The 21,681-nt window shown below is 45.0% G+C and overlaps 1 protein-coding gene across 1 annotated transcript in view; it reads right to left on the reverse strand.

Annotated features, from left to right (window-relative positions):
- Nucleotides 1-804: 804 nt before the first annotated feature.
- LOC107568061 (dysbindin-like) overlaps nt 805-21,681 on the reverse strand; it is a 35,205-nt gene continuing 14,328 nt past the window's right edge. Inside the window, exons 2-4 of the mRNA XM_016253909.1 lie at nt 5,637-5,786; nt 4,740-4,883; nt 805-1,560 (exon numbers count right to left, since the gene is read on the reverse strand). Of these exons, the coding sequence (XP_016109395.1) occupies nt 1,298-1,560; nt 4,740-4,883; nt 5,637-5,786 (557 nt within the window). The 3' untranslated portion in view covers nt 805-1,297. The remainder of the gene's footprint in view (nt 1,561-4,739; nt 4,884-5,636; nt 5,787-21,681) is intronic.

Raw genomic sequence — 21,681 nt, forward strand, 5'->3', positions numbered from 1 at the left:
AAACCTAATGCAAGACAAATGACCAATGCTACATTAACATTTTAATTGTTACTGTAACTGCATTTTTAACCATTTTGATAACTTCACTACTATACTGAAATGTAGAACATAATCATAAGGAAGGAGAAGTTGCATCAGAACTCTTTACTGATTTACAGAGAATTATCTCAAATTCTCATTACTGTAATAAACATTCACAAACGTGTTTAATATTTAATTTACAGCAAGCTAGTATTTGTTGTATTGCCTTCTATGCTGTTTTACATCAATAAAAAAAATCTAATAATCTAAAAATAATTACCATGAAGTTACAAAAGAACATTCCAAAAAAGTTAATGTAAAGAGAAAAAAAAGTCACCTAAAAATTTAAATTCTTTCTCCATCTACTCACCCTCATGTCCTTCTAAACCCATAAGACTTTCATTCATCTCTCACAACACAAAGAAGCGATGCATGCACTTTATATGAAAACTTTTTATGTAAACAATGGCTGTCAAAAATACATAAAGCACATCCAATATGACAAACCCAGATATGCAATGCGGTTTGTTCACATCTCAGCTTCCTTGTTTACCATATTTGATGTGCTCTATGCACATTGATCATAAAACGTCATCTGATAAAGTCTGACACCTAAATTAAATCGGTTTACCATTTAAAGCAATTGTGCCTTGAATTAAACCATTAGACCAGAATTAGTTTTATGATGCCTTTATGACCTTTTGGACCTTCAAAGTTTTTGCATGGACTTTTTATATCTTAGGTTTCATTAAAAATATCTACATTTGTGTTTGTAAGATGAATGAAAGTCTTGTTTGAAACCACAAAAGGGTGAGTAAATGATAAGTTTTTATTTTTGGGGTAAACTTTCCCTTTAATGTTGTACAGAAGAAGCTTCATTTTCTTTATTTGCTTAATTTTTTCTTTTGGAAATGTTTTTGAGACTCACCACCTTAATTCAAAATGGTGATGCATTTAGTCTCTCTACAGAGCAGTATCAGTCTTAGTAAAGAGAATTGCAAAATATTGGTGATGTGTATTTATAAACCTATATTCCCAATGCAAAAGAGTAAAATGTTGGTAAGACGCAAGTGGCAATATAAAAATTCAGGTCTGTCAAAGCATGACACTCCCAGTGTGACGTAATGGGGACCTTGAATGAGTTGAATTTCACAAGTGTTCATAAAGTTCTTTGGTAGATTGATTTATGGCTAAAACCAGTCAACCCACCCATGAAACAGTCTCAACCTAGTCATGTTACACTTCCCAAATAGTCAGTAATTATTGAGAAGGCAGTTTATACTGAGAGAGCAGACTGCTCATTTGTGGCATTGCTGGCTGTGGCCGCTCCTGTTTGTAACAGGCTATCTTCATGCACGTCTTCATCGTCTGATTGGACGACAGGAGTGTTTGATCCATCCTCATTGGAGGCCTGACTGTCACAGGTGGAGTTGGAGGAAGTGGACAACATACGGGATTTGATCTCGCAAGGGTCAGAAATTCTCAAGGACACGTCATTTCTCCTCAATCCATTCTCTTCTACATCAGTGTGGCCAAGAGCTGGAAAAGAAATGGCTGTTTGATTTACTTGGACAAAAGTACAAAACTACAAAAGCTACATGGCTTCAACATACAATGAGTGACTGCTTCTTATGACACTTCTATGAAAAATGTTTAACAATAAGAGGGGTTTTACTAGAAATCAGTCTGTTTTCTCTTTAATGACAATGCTAAAATGCTCCAAGTCATTTTATGCAACAGCACATAGAAAACGTTCCTACTACCTGACAGACGACACTGAAATTGATCTCCTGAGAAATCACACCTGTCTCTGTGAAACCCTTCAAGCCCTTTTCACACTGACAGTGTTTAAATTGCTGCTGTAAATTTTAGTTTTTCTTTGAAGCAGTTAAATGCAAAACCCCACCTCACAGCCGATTCTAAACAAACCCATGTCAATACACAATTACAAGTAATCTGTACCAGTTCATCTCAATGGCAGTTCATTATCTGATGGCATTGCTAAAGGGAACCAGGCTTTTTTTTTTGATTCCCTGAAAATGTTCAAGCGGCAGCTGAAAACTCACCTCTTTCGACATTCTTTGACTTCATCCTAAATTTAAAAAAATTAAATAAAAATGGTCTTCTCTTTATTTATTCCTTCCCTTTCTAGCTTGCACTTATTTGAACAATGCCTGAAACTTGGTATTACGAGCACTTCCTGTGTCTGTTTGCCTTTTTTAAGATGAATCGCTTGATGATTTCCCCAATAAGTCGCTTTGGATAAAAGCGTCTGCAAAATTAATAAATATAAATGTAAATGTTTAAATGCTCGGACATGACTAAAAACCATCTACTATACTATAATGAAATATTTGTTATTTATGTTTCTTGCAAAAAATGTATTCAGAATACACAGTGACGTTTAAATGGCTATTAATGGAATCTATACCAACCAGGGATTAACAGGGCCATTATAACAGCCAAACCAAACCTTGGTCTTTGCACACTATTACTAGTAGTGTGTGTGTGTACTTGTCTATGCTACATTGTGGGGAACAAATGTCCCCACAAGGATAGTAAAATATTTTAATAAAAATATTAAAAATAGTAAATTATGTTTATCTGAAAGTGTAACAATGCAAACAGGTTTTCTGTAAGGGGTAGGTTTAGGGTTAGGGTTGGGTTAGTATAAAAGTAATAGAAGTCTATGGAAAGTCCCCACAATTCACAGAAACAAACGTGTGTGTGTGTGTGTGTCTTAATCCCCTAAAACAGTTAAACACAAACCACACCCAGCAAACAATTCTAAATATTTCATTGATCATGTCTAGGGTTTGGAATTAACTTTTTCACTCACCAGCCAAATTGGCTATACAGTATTTTTAAGTTACCAGCCATGCAGAACTTCTACAAGCAATATACCAAAAATACCAGAAATAAACTAGATTATAAACAGAAATCACTGGTTTAGATTTATATTTTAATATATTTATTATTAAATCTGATTCAGAATCATTGAATTGAAAGCTTTCAGTCAATCATTGTTTGTGGATACAATAAAAATAATAAAAAAATTATTTTTGTTTGTTTGTCTTTGTAATTACAAAGATTGGTCTGCACTCCTTAAATCTTTTAATGGGATCAAATAAGGAGATAAACTTATTTATTTATTAACATATCCACAAACTCATAGAAAATAACCAAAACAATCCAAGGTTTTTATTTAGCACAGTAGCTAGATTAACAAATAACCAGACGTTTTGGTAGTACCTAGGACAGCAAAGTACGCTAAAGGAGGTAGAGGTTTTTCGCATTTGGCTCCAAAACTCTGGAATAGCCTTCCTGATAACGTTCGGGGTTCAGACACACTCTCTCTGTTTAAATCTAGATTAAAGACATATCTCTTTGGCCAAGCATTCAAATAATGCATCTCATAATCTTTTACTGCAGTATATAATAATTGCTGTTAATAGTGTTCATCATCTGTTTGATTACATCTTTAATAGATTTTTCCATACATTTTTGCCATATGTACATTAACTGACAGTCACCACTTATAAGCTACCACTAAATATTGTAAAAACTTAATTTGCTGTAAAGTTGCTTTGCAATGATTTGTATCGTGAAAAGCGCTGTACAAATAAACTTGAATCGAATTGAATTGAGATAAAAAGACAAGCGTTTCGGCTATCTGCCTTCGTCAGTGTGCTTTGTTTTTGTAATTAAAAGTATATGAATTTTAAAACATGGCACATTTTTTCAAAATGCATAACACTCTTTATGCTTTGTTGTTCTAATGTTGGAGGCTCCTGGTTGGAGTACATAATTTATGAACTATAACCCACCAAACTGACTATTGATATGTTTTACCGTCATAGGGTTTCCACCCGCATTTGACAGGTTTGTGGGTGTTATTTTCAAACCTTGTTCATGTCAGTAACTGCACTGATTTCCTGTACAATGTTAAAACTATACTAGCCTTCTAAAACTTCTCTTGCCAGGTGACCTCATGAATGAGCTGACCAATGAAATTGGCTGTGGGATGGGGTTGCACTTTTCTGGTTTGAGGAAAAAAAAATTCATGCTAGCTAGCATTTTAGCTTGACTATAGTATCCAGGTGTATCAGGCAAATCACTGTCTACACTTCAGCGCTCACTGAATCTCACCACTGTTCATTTGCATAAAGTCGAACTCTTGTCAACCTTGTCAATGGTCAATCACATAGTTTTACTTATTTAGCCAGAAACTAATTACTTTGTGGCTGGCATGCAAGAACATATCCAAGGTTGCTACGTATGCTGTGTCATTGTTTAAACATATTCACTTCCATTTTGGCAAACGGTGGCTAATTCACATTCATAAGTTTTCAAACAGTCTGTCTGCACCCCACTGGTTAGGTTTAGAGGTGGACCTTCAAGTTTGCTTTCAGTGAGGATAGAAAAAGTACTACTTTGCATTCTACAGGAAATCTTTTAGGAAACAGCGTGCATGGTTCGAGAACAATGTACATTTTTTTTCCACTGCCGACAATTTTCAACAACAAAGTGACATGAGGCAATGGAGACTGTCAGCAATGCTATGACGTTCTACTAAAAATACCATAAGGGAATGCAGACAGTTGATCCTATCACCTACCACCTGATACTGTTGTTGGATACTGCAGTCAAGCAAGAACACCAACTAGCAACCTATAGAAACCTGTTGACAGCTACTTAGACTAGTTTGGAGTATGTACCGGGAAGAGGGGATGTCAGAGATCCTTCCTCTCCGCTGGCACTGAAGAAGACATCCAAGGCCTCCTGATCAGAGATGTCCATCAGGTCCATCTGCTCTACCATATCAACGTTCACCTCCATTGATGAAATACTTCCTAAGGGAGCTGCAATAGGAGAATCAGACATAAGATACAAAGACTAAAAAGTTATTAGAGATAAACATGGTGTATTTGGCTACTTATAATCTTGTGCATGTTTGTTTGTTTCATTACATGTCTTAGAATAAAGATCATGGTCTTTGGAAAAAATGGAAGTGAACTTGAAAAATAAAACAAGCCATAGGCTATATGTATGTGTATATTTACATATATGTAAATACATGTAAACATATGTATCAATAGTAGTGCTGTCAAATGATTAATCACATCCAAAATAAAAGTTTTTGTTTACATAATATATGTCAGTGTACTGTGTATATTTATTATGTATATACAAATACACACAAAGACAATATATATATTTTTTGAAAATATTTACATATATTTACATGTATATATTTATATTCATATCATTTATATTATATATACATATATTTAATATATAAACATAACATATTTTTCTTAAATATATACATGCATGTATGTGTATTTATATATACATAATAAATATACACAGTACACACACATATAATATTTAAAAAAACGTTTATTTTGGATGTGATTAATCACGATTAATCGCTTGACAGCACTAATTTATCATTTATAATAGTTTTAAAATACTTTTTAAGTAAAATACAGAAATTCTGGAAAAGTTTAATATTTAAAAAATTGTTTTAACATTATAATTATACCAATAATAATTAAAAAATAAATAAAAAATGAAAAGAGTCACCCATTTATGTGTGTGTTTAAACTCACGTCTCTTGTAATCTATCTGCAGGTGTGCAGAGGAAAGGTAGACATCGACATCATGTTGAAACACCTCCTCAAAGAATCGTTGTCTCTCTCTCAGCCTCATTTGCTGGGTTGAATCTGCATCCGGGACTCTCTGCGCATGCTCTGTCTCAGCTACCAACAACAACAGAGACAGTCACTTCACTTACGGTTATATCAACATCCGTTAACAGAATATGTTTACACTTCCATGCAACAGTTAGTTAGTTCTAGTAGAATAATGAACAAGCTGCATTCTACAACCCCTGTATAAAAATAAAAAAAACACATAATAATAATAATAATAATTCCACCAGCAGGGGGAATAAGGTACCACTTGAAATCTCTACACTCACTGAATGTTTTCAGTTTGCGCTTCCTTACATTAATATCTAACCCTTACACGATTCATATGTCCATAACCTCATATATTTTTAATACAAATTAAATTCAGACCTGTGGTTCGAAGTTTTTGTTGTTTCTCTAAATTAACAAAACGTCTTGAGTGGTGTACATTTCAGCCAATACAGTAACAAATAAGAGTGCCCGAATGAAAAGAGAAGATGAAAGTAACAAAATTAGAATGAGAACATGCTGTACTAAATGCTGCACTAACACAAAATAAAGAAACATTTGTGGAATAAATGAGAATGTGTTAGAGATATTATGAACATCTTGTTGATTCAGTATGGTTGATTACTCACAGGGCTGCTAAACCTTCTTTACTTAAGCCTCATTTGACACGCTATAATGTAGTGTGCATTAGACTCTTCAGAATATAATTAAGTATAGGATGCCATACAAACATTTGTGTGTTTTTCTGACTGAGCTACGGTTCTGTAGGGACAAAATCACTAATACTTTGTCCCCAGAGTGCTTTCAACATCTTCAAAAGGGGAAAAAAAGGTTAAAAAATGCACTAAAAAATAAGTCACATCAAAACATATTTATTTATAATATCACAGTATTCTTTTTTTATATATATATATATATATATCTTTGTGTCATGTACACATATACTGACACCTTGAAACTATGGTGCCACTGCTTTATTGAATGGCTAGTAGTCAGTAAGATGTCCTGTTATTACGATAAATATATATTTAAAAACATGAAAGCAGACAAACAGAGAGATATTAGTCATTGGTCTATATACAGAGACCTCTCAATGTGTGGTAGCTCATGCACAAGGATCTCCAAATAGACAATATGAGTCATCTGCCACCCTGACCCCAGGAACCTACCAATAAAAACATGAACAACCAGTTCTGAGCAAAGCACTTAATTTCAGCTTTCATCAGATGCAGTACGGTAATATAATCACTTAATAGAGGCAGTATAGTAGACCGGATTCATTGTGTATTTTTTCATTACACAGATTCTCTACAGTACACACAAGCAACAATCGAGCTAATTATGGGTTGCCAGTATGACATGTTCAGCCTGACATTTGTGTTTCACTGTCCTTGAAAAGTGACACAGGAGCACACATCAGCTCAACTGAAATAACAGCCCTAAAGCTTGCACCATGGCTGTAACGTGTTCGAAAAAAATGGCATTCTTTTCCTTTCACGAGTCATTAATACATCCAGACTCACAGAGACAGTGTCCCGCAATTCAACCATAATTAGAAGGCACAGGCTGAGCCTGAAATAATTGGATCTGCCTTTTAAACCTGGTCTAAAATAGGAATAATGTAAAGATTATCTGGTGTGTGCTGCGAGAGCTGATGGCATTTTCAGCTGCAATCAGACGTGCTGTAGAACAGGTCCGAGAGGGATACATGTGAACACTGTCCCAGCATTTTCTGGACCACTGATTTTTTTTCAAGACCAACAATATATAAGTTGCATATGTGATTTTTGTTGATAATCATATTTGATACCCCTTCATCAGGCTTTCATGAACCATATAAAATGACATAAGATCATGTACAGGTCATACTCATGGAGAAAAGAAACAGAGCAAAAACAGTGCATGTGCTGGTATTTATATGGCCAACAAGAAATAGGAATTTCTGATAGCTTGTAATATGAATGTTTATAACAGTATAGCAGACTACGTTTACACTAATCTTACATTTACTTTTTTTTTTAAATAAGTAACAATTTCACATACAAAAAAGACAGATGTACAGGTGGACATTTTTCGAATTATAAAAGGCCTTTTATTTGCTAAAATGTGTGGACAAGTTTTGATCATGTTTATAATTTAGAGGCCTTACAATTTTACACACCAAACAGTGCAATACAGTAGGCTTTATAAGGTTAAAGAACCAGTTCAACTTTAAAACAGACCAGGCCTTCAGTACAGTGTTTATTAACCATATCTATAGGGTGTTGGAAAATGTACATTCACACAATATATATGAGTAACTTTCCAAAACAAATTGCCAACTCTTGTTTATATTATAGACAGTGTGTATATCATCCATCACCCATGTTTGAGAAAATGTCTCACATTGCTCCAAACCTGTATGCATTTCTTTCTATTGTGAAACACTTTCAAAGACATTTTTAAAAAAATGTATCTTTGTTTTAGTCCATTGAGGGTCATGAGGTTGAGTAAACGATAAACGATGAAAGATACATTTTTGGGTGAACTACCCCTTTTAGACACTGCCAAAAAGAATGATCACAGATAGAATCTCTTTACTATCTAAATTCTGTTCCTAGGGTAGCAAAACCTTTTGGAGAGCCTGGGTAAGACTGTGATGACTGCATTTCCGTTTAAAGAATTCATGAGTCATCACATCTGACAGGCAAACCGCCACAGTAGGCAGTTGTGTAAGGTTTAGATGGGGTCATTCTCTCTCGCCTGGTGGTGGCAGTGAGGATGATGCGAGGCATCCAGGGGCCACAGCGCTGTCACTCTGAATAACTTACCAGATCTGCACTAGCTGACCACCACAGCCAGAAAGGGCAAAGGGGAAGCTGAATGTCCCATATATGTTTCCATCTGACAGTGCTGTGTGACTCAGCACAGTGTGTGTAAGCAGGTGGCCAGTATATTGAAAAGGTAATACATATTTGTGATGGTTTACCTGCTACATAATCATTTTAATAAACACATTTCTGGATGTGGTCGTTTCCTGGCTTCATCTGACGGTCATGATCGCTGTATCTCGTGCTTGGGCTTTCAGCACGCTGAAGCAGCGCTCATGGATGAGTCATGTTCTCATTGCGGGAACATGACCATCGTGATGTTGCGGTCCAGATACCTCCTCATCAAACAGGAGGGTATCCCCCTTGCCATGCCCCGTTCTAGCTCCTCCGGCTCTCGGAGGGCTACTTCGGTTCATGGTCAGGGTGATCTGAGGATCACAGTGAGAGCTTCCCCTTCGAGTGCGTCTCCGCGGGCCTCTCATTTCTCAGCACATCGCACCATCTGGTGTTCCCGGACGAGCTCGCTGGATCCTTGGACAGGGCGGGCCCAGCATCTCGTGCGGAGTGCAGGCAGATGACAGGATGTCGATCGCTGCATCGGACGGCGAGCTAAGCTCTGGAGATGACGATTCGGCTGCGCTGCCTCCATCAGGAAGAGTGGCGTTTCCTGAGTCAGATCCAGAGCTGACTGCTATGCTTTCCCAGGCCGCCGATAGTGTCGGGCTGCACTGGAGGCCTCCTCCTTCTCCCGAACGCTCGAGGCTGGACGATTGGTTCCTGGGGGTGCAGGCCGGTCGTCGGCAGCCTCCTCCGGTTCCATTCTTCCCGGAAGTGCATGAGGAGGTGACTAAGTCTTGGAGAGCACCTTTTTCTGCCCGAAACAGGCCTGATGCCTCCTCTGTCCTCACCACCCTCGACGGTGGGACGGCCCAAGGGTATGTGGACATCCCCCCAGTCAAGCGCGCTATTGCCATGCAGCTCTGCCCGCAAAGTGCTGCCGCCTGGAGGAGTAATCCACGCCTTCCGTCCAGGGCCTGTAAGTTTTCGTCTGCTCTGACAGCTAAGGCTTAAGGTGCTGCTGGACAGGCCACTTCCGCCCTGCACGCCATGGCCCGCCTGCAAGTCCACCAGGCCAAGGCGTTGAAGCAGTTGCATGAGGGTGGTGCTGACCTATGTGTGTTGCAGGAACTGCGTACTGCGATGGACCTCGCACTTAGGGTGACGAAAGTCACAGCGCGGGCCCTGGGTCAGACAATGTCCACACTGGTGGTCCAGGAGCACCACCTATGGCTGACCTTGGCGGATATGAGGGAGGCCGACAAGCATCGCTTTCTGGACTCCCCGATCTCCCAGGCCGGCCTATCCGGCGAAGCGGTAGAGGACTTTGCCCAACAGTTCTCTGCCTCACAGAAGCAGACGGAGTCGTTTCGGCACATCCTGCCCCGGCGGTCTGCTACTGTCTCCACACCACCGCCGGCTGCAGCCTCTCTGTCTGCTCGTCGCCAAGGGCGCCCTCCTGCGGCCTCCACCTCCGCTCCGGCGCGGCCACAACAGCAGCCTTCACAACGGCCGCAGCGTGGCTCACAGAAGCAGACGGAGTCGTTTCGGCACATCCTGCCCCGGCGGTCTGCTACTGTCTCCACACCACCGCCGGCTGCAGCCTCTCTGTCTGCTCGTCGCCAAGGGCGCCCTCCTGCGGCCTCCACCTCCGCTCCAGCTCGGCCACAGCAGCAGCCTTCACAACAGCCGCAGCTTGGAGCTGACCGCAGGAAAGCGGCGCAGTCCGCCTCTGCCCCTGCCAAGCCCGTGAAGCGCCAGGGCAGGCGGCATCCCTGAGACGGGCGACCCGGAGTCCTTGAATCCTGCTCTTCAGGAGGTGGTGACCGCACCACTCCTTCCCCCGGAGGAGGGCTGGGTGGAGAATCCTTTGTTCCTGTTTTGTACCCAGCCAGTGGTACCCAAAACCTCAAAAAAAAGCCGCAGCTTGGAGCTGACCGCAGGAAAGCGGCGCAGTCCGCCTCTGCCCCTGCCAAGCCCGTGAAGCGCCAGGGCAGGCGGCATCCCTGAGACGGGCGACCCGGAGTCCTTGAATCCTGCTCTTCAGGAGGTGGTGACCGCACCACTCCTTCCCCCGGAGGAGGGCTGGGTGGAGAATCCTTTGTTCCTGTTTTGTACCCAGCCAGTGGTACCCAAAACCTCAAAAAAAGAGCAGTTTCCTTTCTCTCCGGGTCCCAAGAGGGCGAGGATGGCAGTGCACGAGACACAGTCTCCACACTCCTGTCCCCCTCTCCCTTCGCCAATGGGCAGCAGGGTCCGGTTCGAGGACGACATGCCTCCTCACGCGCCCCCTGCTCAGCCGTGGAGCCAGGTAAGTGGTGCACCGCGCACTCAGACCCCACTCTGGGACGCACTGCCTTCGGGGTTGGGTCCCTGTGTTCCACTTCGCTGCCCCACTGCGGGTACGTCAGTGGTTTCCCTAGTCCCGCTTGTTCGGTCGCTGGGGGCCTGGCTAGATGCTCCTGTCTTGCGTGCAGAGATTGAGGTCCTGCTGGCGAAGGACGCAATACAGCCGGTCCCTCCAGCCGAGATGAGGTCAGGGTTTTACAGCCCATACTTCATCGTATCCAAGAAAGGCGGTGGGTTACGACCAATCTTGGAACTGTGCGTGCTGAACCGAGCCCTTCAGAAGCTCCCGTTCAGGATGTTGACGCAGAAACGCATCTTTCAATGCATCCGTCCTTTCGATTGGTTCGCAGCAATCGACCTCAAGGACGCGTACTTTCATGTCTCGATTCTCCCTCGACACAGGCCGTTTCTCCGCTTTGCGTTCGAAGGGCGAGCATATCAGTACAAGGTCCTCCCCTTCAGGGCTATCCCTGTCGCCTCGTGTCTTCACCAAGATCGTGGAGGCTGCCCTTGTTCCATTAAGGGAAGCTGGCATTCGCATTCTCAACTACCTCGACGACTGGCTCATACTGGCCCAGTCTCGAGCACAGTTATGCGAACACAGGGACACGGTGCTCAGTCACCTCAGCCGGTTGGGGCTTCGGGTCAACTGCGAATAGAGCAAACTCTCCCCAGTCCAGAGGATCTCTTTTCTCAGCATGGAGCTGGACTCGGTCAACCTCTCAGCACGTCTCTCAGTAGAGCGTGCACAGTCGATGCTGAACTGCCTGGGGTCTTTCCAGCGCAAGAGGGCGGTTCCACTGAAACAGTTTCAGAGGCTCCTGGGGCATATGGCATCAGCAGCCGCTGTCACGCCACTCGGGTTGCTTCATATGAGACCGGTTCAGCGTTGACTTTACGACCGGGTCCCAAGATGGACATGGCGACACGGCACGTACCGGGTCTCAGTCACCCCGTCCTGCCGTCAGACCTTCAGCCCATGGTCAGATCTTGCCTTTCTTCGGTCAGGAGTGTTCCTAGGGCAAGTGTCCAGGCATTTTCTTGTATCAACAGATGCCTCTGCCAGGGGCTGGGGTGCCATGTGCAATGGGCATGCAGCTGCGGGGCTCTGGTCGGGGCCCCGACTGCAGTGGCATATCAACTGCCTCTCGTGCTCTCTTTCCTGCAAGATGGGTTGGAGCGAAGGCTGTCTCCCTCCACCCTTAATGTGTATGTTGCCGCCATTGCCGCACATCACGAGGCAGTAGACGGTAAGTCTGTGGGGAAGCACGACCTGATCATCAGGTTTCTCAGAGGGGCAAGGAGGCTAAATCCTCCCCGCCCTCACCTTTTACCCTCTTGGGATCTCCCCTCGGTCCTGACGGCCTTGAAGGAGGAGCCCTTCGAGCCTCTGCAGTCAGTAGAACTTAAGTTTATGTCGTTGAAGACAGTGCTCCTCACCGCATTGGCCTTGGTCAAGAGGGTAGGGGACCTGTGGGCATTTTCGGTCGACGATTAGTGCCTAGAATTTGGAACGGGTAACTCTCACGTTGTCCTGAGACCCCGGCCTGGATATGTGCCCAAAGTTCCCATCACGCCTATCAGGGACCAGGTGGTGAACTTGCAAGCGCTGCCCCGGGAGGAGGCAGACCCAGCCATTGCTCTGCTCTGTCCCGTTCGCGCTTTGCGCACTTACGTGGACCGTACGCAGAGCTTCAGGACCTCAGACCAGCTCTTTGTCTGCTTCGGAGGACAGCAGAAGGGAAAAGCTGTCTCCAAACAAAGACTTGCCCACTGGATAGTGGAGGCTATAGTCTTAGCATACCAGGCCCAACGTTTACCATGCCCCCTCGGAGTGAGAGCACACTCTACGAGAGGAGTGGCGTCTTCTTGGGCATTTGCGCGGGGCGCCTCGATAGCAGAAATCTGTAGAGCTGCCGGCTGGGCGACACCTAACACATTTGCGAGATTCTATAATCTCTGTGTAGAGCCCGTGTCCTCTCGTGTACTCGCCTCAGGCAGTAACACCGGACACGCTCGGTGTCGATCACGCTTGCTGCGCCATTCCCCTCTACGGACCGGATACGTGTGCTTTTCTGCTTCTCAGTTCAGTTCCCCATGGCGAACCCTGTTGAAGTTTCTCCCGCACCCTCGGCGGTCAGGCGTGGCAGAGCACCAGACGCCAGGTCCAGCTCTCGTGTGTATGCCCAAGGTCAGCCCTTGTGCTGGGCTAGGTGTCCATGTGTAGTGATTCCCCCTTCGGGTGATCCCACATGTGTATTATTCCACGGTACGGCTCCCCTGATGGTAAGCCCATGTCTTTCCCTAGCAGACATTCTCTGCCATCTCTGCTGCATAGTGATCTCACCCCAGGCGGGCTGAGTCTAGCACAGGGACTCCCATATGTAGTACTGCCCTATGGCCAGTCCATATGTTTACCTCCACATGATACCTCTTATACGCAGGATGTGGCTTCTGTAGCGTCCCCCTACTTGGGTATGCTTTCCCAGTGTTATCCAATATCCCACTGTATGGAACAGCAATCGCGGACACCTCTGTCTAAGCACTGTCCTTCTTCCACCCCAACTGGTTTGGGGGGACTTGCCGGCGTTCGCAGGCACTGGAGGGGGTCAGCAATAGTGGCGTTTTCCATACGGATCCCAATTCGTCAGTCACGACTGACGTAACGTCTCCATCCCCTCCTTCAGGGAACGAGGGTTACATACGTAACCGAGACGTTTTTTCCTTTCTCTTTGGAGTGTTACAAGCTCTTGGTGCATAAAGAAGATCTGTAAAGTTGCAAAGACTAAAGTCTCAAATCCAAATAGATATTCTTTATAAAAGTTAAGAGTCAACCACGCCTACCTAAAACGGCTCATTCTAACACGCCCCCACATGTCTACGTCACGATGTGAGAAGATTTGCATAACGCCGCCCAAATGTTCACGCAAAGAAAGAAGGCATAACTTTTATTCTCGCTGTAGTATTGTTGTTGCCGCCGCCGCCATGTCGTGAAGGCGCTGTGTGTTTCGTTGTGAAAGCGAAACTACTTTGTTTGTCCTTCCAAAAGAGGACGATATCCATTTCGTCATGCCTGGAGCTGATCCGTGCTGGTCGCTGAGGAAATGCATCAACTTCGCGCTGTGGATTGCCGGATCGGCTTTCACCATGGATGAAATGGATGTGGTGGAATCGTCACATGTGGTTGCCGCAAGCCCGCCTGCTGCCGCTCACTCAAGCCAGCCTCTGCTCACTCTAGCCGCCGGCCTCTGCTCACTCTAGGCCTCCGGCCTGCGCTCACTCTAGCCCGCTGTGTGTGACGCTGTGTTTCGTTGTGAAAGCGAAACTACTTTGTTTGGCCTTCCAAAAGAGGACACGACTAGAAATCAGTGGTTAAGTTGTATTTACAACACTGTTCCAGAACAGTTCAACCCAAATATTCCGATGTGTCCAGCGCATTTTATGGAGGACTGTTTCCTGATCCTGGTAGAGTAGACTACAATGCCGGCTGTTCTGACTCACAGACTGTAAGTAAGTTTTTTATATTTAAAGAATTTGCCACTGACGATTCAAACGTGAGTTTTGAGCAGTGTAGAGTAGCATTTGTAGTTTGTAATTTCTCCGATCACAAATGCAGACATGGTTTTATTTTTACGCGGCACGATGTAATGCAACGCGTAAAAAGACAGTACAAGTCATTATAATCTGTAATTATGTCCCCACTGGATGCAACAAATGCCTCTATTATAATGGGTTTTAATGTTTTTGCCTCGTCGCTCCGGCCGGGACAAGGCATCACAATATGGCAAGGGGCATACAATTTCCGTCACACGCTTGAGGTATTCGGCAAATCACAACGCACTGGCTAGCTGGCCAATCAGAGCATTTCAGAAAGGCGGGGCATAGAGGAGAAACAATAATGTATAGTATGTGGAAAAGAATGTGTTTTTTTAACCTTAAACCGCATAAACGCATTTCATTACACCAAATACACAAAATAATGTTATTTTTAGCAACATCATATGACCCCATTAAGAGAATAGGGACTACCCTTTTAGACCACGCGCCTGGCGAGCCACCGTTTTCCCCGTCGTTAAACTCTAAGCAAAGGACATGCCCTGAGTGCACCTGCGCCGTGCGCTTTAGAGCTTGCACTTAGATCATTAAAATAGGGCCCTATGACTTCTTAAACTTCTTACACTTTATAGACAAAGTATGTTGAAGGTACATATTATTTGGGAACATGCATGAGCAAAAATAATCAAATAGAAAATGTCAGAGTATTGTTATTGTTCCATTTGATTTTCCAATGCTTGAAAATCTTGCATGTGTTTTGTGCGTGCGTGTACCTGGGATTTCCTACTTTATCGGCCAAATGTCACCACAAAGATAGTAATACGAGTAAATTTTGACCTTGTGGGAATATTGTTTCAGTCCCCATGAGGAAAACATGTTATAAATCATACAGAATTAGGTTTTTTGGAAAATATAAAAATGACTGAAAACACAGTTTGTACAGTATATAAACAATTAAGCTTGTGGAGAGTCCCCATAATGACAGGAATATCAGTGTGTGTGTGTATGTGTTTGTACTATGGACAAAAGTACTGGGACACATGATTTAATTTTTGAATTCAAGTGTTTCAGTTAGTCTCAGTGCCACAGACGTATAAAACCACTGGACTCTGGAGCAGTGGAAACATGTTTTGTGGAATGACGATTCATGCTTCTCTGTTTGACAGTCTGGACAGTCATCAGGAGAATGTTACTGGCCTGACTGCATTGTGCCAACTGTAATGTTTGGTGGAGGAGGGCTGATGATATGGGGCTGTTTTTCAGGGTTTGGGCTTGGCCCCTTACTTGCAGTGAAGGGAAGTCTTAATGCTTCAGCATATCAAGACATTGAACAATGCTGTGCTTCCAACTTTGTGAGAACAGTTCGGGGAAGGACCTTTTCTATTCCAGCATGACTGTGCCACAGTGTACAAAAGCGCAATCCGTAAAGACATGGCTAAATGAGTTTTGTCGAAGAACTTGACCGGCCCACACAGTGCTCTGTCCTCAACCTCATTTAACACCTTTGGGATGAACTGGAACAGAGATTCTCATCCAACATCAGTACCTGACCTAGCATATGCTCAAATGGTTGGTGTAATGGTCAGGTGTCCCAATACTTTTGATACTTTTGTCCATATTATGCCTGTGGGAAGGCACTGCCACTTAAAGCTGGAGTCCATAAGTTTTGCCTCTTTGTCGCCATCTCTGTTTGGAAAGTGCAGTTGCAGTTATTTGCGGATTTATCTTCTGTACATGGGTTGTGCATTGGCACAGCTCCTCAGCGAAGATGAATCTAATGTTTTTTGAGGCATAAGTGTGGGCTGTCAGTCAATGCACCAGTGTGGATGCTCACTGTACTTCGGAATTACAGATACTACATCTTGGAAGTATGTTCGAAAAAAGAAGTTACACCAGAAAATGTAATCTAAACATGTACGTAATATGTCTGCCAGTTTTGTTCTGACCAAGAGAAAAAAAATTTTTTTGACAATAAATCTCACTACCAATGGTGATTAAATCTAACGATCGCAAATTTAGCTCTGATCACAACAAACCATGCAAATTAGTATTATTATTCTTTGTTCTCAAATTATTATTATATTTTTATTCTAATAATTCTAATTATTCTAATTATTATTATATATTAAATATATATTATATTTTAACATCAAGCGTGACTACGTGTATTTAGTGTGCATTAGCATTATATGTAGATACAGTTTAAACACTTTGTCTTACCATTCGAATTTCATCAAAATAAATTATTCTCAAGCTCAAAACCTCAAAAAACAAATTAATTTTCCTTAGAATTCATTCTAAAATGATAAGTTTAATTATTCCAGTTGCCATTAGATGATGAGGCTACAAATTATCCACCACCTGCAGCATCAACACACGCGATATAGCTTACTATGACAGCAAACTTGGAAACCGAACCGATCCACTCAAATACTAGAAAACGTCTCCAGGTTACGAATGTAACCACGGTTCCCCGAGGGAACGAGACACTGCGTCAGAAATGCTTTGTGAACGCCCCCAGCGTGACCATGCTCTGAATCACATGTGAAATCAGTCCAATAGATGGGCGAGACATCATTGGCGGGTGACGTTGCGACCAGGAAGCTATAAAAGCACATGCGGTGGAACCAGCGTCAGCTTCTGGGAATGAAGCAAGTGCTCACAGGGATGCCGGAAGTATGGCACTGAGACACAGCGTCTCGTTCCCTCGGGGAACCATGGTTACATTCGTAACCTGAAGACGTTCAGGAACTCGAGCTGCGTCAGAAATGCTTTGGGAATGAGTACGCCCACACGGCCAGACTTACCAATCCCTGCCTAGTGTGGAAGAACACAGCTAAGGCGAGAGAAAGGAGCCAGGAGTGGCGCAAAATGCAGGAAGGCACCTGACAAAGTAGGCGGGGACATCCTGCAGCATCCCAAAGGCCAACTTCAGAAGGAGTGAGTCTTGACCCCTAAAGGAGAGGGTAGATCAGAGGACTCGAGGCTATGAAAAAGCATCCTGGGGCCACACCCACGCTTCCACAGCTCCGGGCGGGGGTGAAGATAGTACCCTCCGCCTGTGAGAGAAGATCCCTCCTGACAGAAATCTCCCATGGAGAGCCGTCGAGAAGGGAATTAGGTCCGAGAACCATACTCGGACCGGCCAGAACGAGGTTACCAACAGTAGACGGACCCCGTCCCGGCACACTCTCTCCGGAACTCCCGGGAGCAGAGTGATTGGGGAAAAAGGCGTACAGACGAAGCCTCGGCCACGTCTGTACCATAGCGTCCAGTCCGAGAGGAGCTGGATGAGTCAGAGAGAACCAGAGGGGACAGTGCGATGTCTTTCGAGTCGCAAACAGGTCCACCTGAGCCTGGCCAAAACTCTCTATATCTGCTTCACCACCTCAGGGTGAAGTCTCCATTCCCCGGACCTCAGCCCCTGCCTCGACAGGATGTCTGCTCCCATATTGAGATGACCAGGAATGTGAACTACTCTCAGTGAGAGGAGTTTGCCCTGGGACCACACAAGGATCTGGTGCGCCTGCCTGTAAATGGAGCACGAACGCATATCTCCCTGGTGCTTGATTTAAGAAACCGCCGCTGTGTCGTCAGTGCACCAACATATGGTGACCTCTTAGGTCTGGGAGAAAGTGTTTCAATGCTAGAAACACTGCCAGCATCTCCAGGCAGTCGAAGTGCCACGTGAGATGGCGGCCACTCCCATGACTGCTCCTCAACCGGTGAAGGACGCATCCGTCGCTAGCATTACGCGGCGACAAGGAGCTCCCAGCACCGGGCCCTGAGACAAGAACCAAGCTTACTCCACATGTCTAAGGCACGTAGGCATCGCTGCGTGACCTTGAGCATGCAGAGCGGGTTTCCCCTCAGGGAGAACCCCTTGGTCTTGAGCCACCACTGTAGGGGTCTCATGTACAGCAGGCCAAAACATATCACGTTAGACGAAGCTGCTATCAGACCCAGCAGTTTCTGGAACTGCTGACAGTGAGTGACCGGCTTTCTCTCACTCTCGCGACTGCAGTGAGGATCGACTCAAACTGCGCAGGAGACTGACGTGCCTGCATCGTGGTCAAATCCCACACCACACCCAGATAAGTGGTGCTCTGTACTGGAGAAAGCACGCTTTTCTTGGCGTTAAGTCTAAACCCCAGCTCTTACAAGTGAGCGTGAACGACATCTCGATGCCGAACCGCCATCTGCTCAGATTGAGCTAATATCAACCAATCATCGATGTGGTTATAATTCTAATTATTCTAATTATTATTATATATTAAATATATATTATATTTTAACATCAAGCGTGACTACGTGTATTTAGTGTGCATTAGCATTATATGTAGATACAGTTTAAACACTTTGTCTTACCATTCGAATTTCATCAAAATAAATTATTCTCAAGCTCAAAACCTCAAAAAACAAATTAATTTTCCTTAGAATTCATTCTAAAATGATAAGTTTAATTATTCCAGTTGCCATTAGATGATGAGGCTACAAATTATCCACCACCTGCAGCATCAACACACGCGATATAGCTTACTATGACAGCAAACTTGGAAACCGAACCGATCCACTCAAATACTAGAAAACGTCTCCAGGTTACGAATGTAACCACGGTTCCCCGAGGGAACGAGACACTGCGTCAGAAATGCTTTGTGAACGCCCCCAGCGTGACCATGCTCTGAATCACATGTGAAATCAGTCCAATAGATGGGCGAGACATCATTGGCGGGTGACGTTGCGACCAGGAAGCTATAAAAGCACATGCGGTGGAACCAGCGTCAGCTTCTGGGAATGAAGCAAGTGCTCACAGGGATGCCGGAAGTATGGCACTGAGACACAGCGTCTCGTTCCCTCGGGGAACCATGGTTACATTCGTAACCTGAAGACGTTCAGGAACTCGAGCTGCGTCAGAAATGCTTTGGGAATGAGTACGCCCACACGGCCAGACTTACCAATCCCTGCCTAGTGTGGAAGAACACAGCTAAGGCGAGAGAAAGGAGCCAGGAGTGGCGCAAAATGCAGGAAGGCACCTGACAAAGTAGGCGGGGACATCCTGCAGCATCCCAAAGGCCAACTTCAGAAGGAGTGAGTCTTGACCCCTAAAGGAGAGGGTAGATCAGAGGACTCGAGGCTATGAAAAAGCATCCTGGGGCCACACCCACGCTTCCACAGCTCCGGGCGGGGGTGAAGATAGTACCCTCCGCCTGTGAGAGAAGATCCCTCCTGACAGAAATCTCCCATGGAGAGCCGTCGAGAAGGGAATTAGGTCCGAGAACCATACTCGGACCGGCCAGAACGAGGTTACCAACAGTAGACGGACCCCGTCCCGGCACACTCTCTCCGGAACTCCCGGGAGCAGAGTGATTGGGGAAAAAGGCGTACAGACGAAGCCTCGGCCACGTCTGTACCATAGCGTCCAGTCCGAGAGGAGCTGGATGAGTCAGAGAGAACCAGAGGGGACAGTGCGATGTCTTTCGAGTCGCAAACAGGTCCACCTGAGCCTGGCCAAAACTCTCTATATCTGCTTCACCACCTCAGGGTGAAGTCTCCATTCCCCGGACCTCAGCCCCTGCCTCGACAGGATGTCTGCTCCCATATTGAGATGACCAGGAATGTGAACTACTCTCAGTGAGAGGAGTTTGCCCTGGGACCACACAAGGATCTGGTGCGCCTGCCTGTAAATGGAGCACGAACGCATATCTCCCTGGTGCTTGATTTAAGAAACCGCCGCTGTGTCGTCAGTGCACCAACATATGGTGACCTCTTAGGTCTGGGAGAAAGTGTTTCAATGCTAGAAACACTGCCAGCATCTCCAGGCAGTCGAAGTGCCACGTGAGATGGCGGCCACTCCCATGACTGCTCCTCAACCGGTGAAGGACGCATCCGTCGCTAGCATTACGCGGCGACAAGGAGCTCCCAGCACCGGGCCCTGAGACAAGAACCAAGCTTACTCCACATGTCTAAGGCACGTAGGCATCGCTGCGTGACCTTGAGCATGCAGAGCGGGTTTCCCCTCAGGGAGAACCCCTTGGTCTTGAGCCACCACTGTAGGGGTCTCATGTACAGCAGGCCAAAACATATCACGTTAGACGAAGCTGCTATCAGACCCAGCAGTTTCTGGAACTGCTGACAGTGAGTGACCGGCTTTCTCTCACTCTCGCGACTGCAGTGAGGATCGACTCAAACTGCGCAGGAGACTGACGTGCCTGCATCGTGGTCAAATCCCACACCACACCCAGATAAGTGGTGCTCTGTACTGGAGAAAGCACGCTTTTCTTGGCGTTAAGTCTAAACCCCAGCTCTTACAAGTGAGCGTGAACGACATCTCGATGCCGAACCGCCATCTGCTCAGATTGAGCTAATATCAACCAATCATCGATGTGGTTGAGTATGTGGATGCCCTGGAGTCACAGAGGAGCCAGGGCAGCATCCACACACCTCGTGAAAGTGCGGGGTGAGAGTGCAAGGCCAACAGAAGAACCCGGTAAGCTTTTGCCCCCAAAAGCAAACCTCAAGAACATCCTTCTTTGGGACGATGAAGTACCGGTTGTAGAACCCAAACTGTCTGTTGAGAGAAGGGACCACCTCGATGGTCACCTTCCTCAAGAGAGTGTTAACTTCTTGATCCATTACCAGAGTCTGCTCGGGGCCCACCAGAGTGGGAATGACCCCGTTGAAATGAGGTGGAGAAGAACCAAACTGATTCAGTAGCCTCTTCTACAGTGTGCAGGACCCACTGAGACACATTTAGCAGAAGTTTCCACACTGCCAAAAAGGTCTACTAAGGGAATAAGTCTCTCGAGACTGAGATAATGAATAATGAGGTCTCTGGTGTAATCAGCTTCTAGGTCGGTGCCCTGAAGCGGCGAACCGACAGGAGACGGCCGAACTAGCTGCTCTAGAAACCTCCAAAGAGGTAGCGAGCACCGTAGGTGACAGGGTTGGCAGATCGATCTCCTGAGGGCACTGAGGACAGACGGGCACCGTATCATGAGGTGTACACCACTTTTACCCAGAGGGGCCTGCACTCCGAAGTCCTGAGCCATGGCATCAGGACTCTCTAAGCTGAAGTCTCCTATTGAAAACAACGGTCCTCAGACACGCGTCATCTCCTAGGAAGACTAGACTGATAGAACCAGAACCTGCTCGGGGCAGGACCCAATGAGACACGCTTGGCAGAG

This window comes from Sinocyclocheilus grahami, unplaced genomic scaffold, assembly GCF_001515645.1.
Source record: "Sinocyclocheilus grahami isolate Dianchi unplaced genomic scaffold, SAMN03320097.WGS_v1.1 scaffold1210.1, whole genome shotgun sequence".
NCBI classification, from domain to species: domain Eukaryota; kingdom Metazoa; phylum Chordata; class Actinopteri; order Cypriniformes; family Cyprinidae; genus Sinocyclocheilus; species Sinocyclocheilus grahami.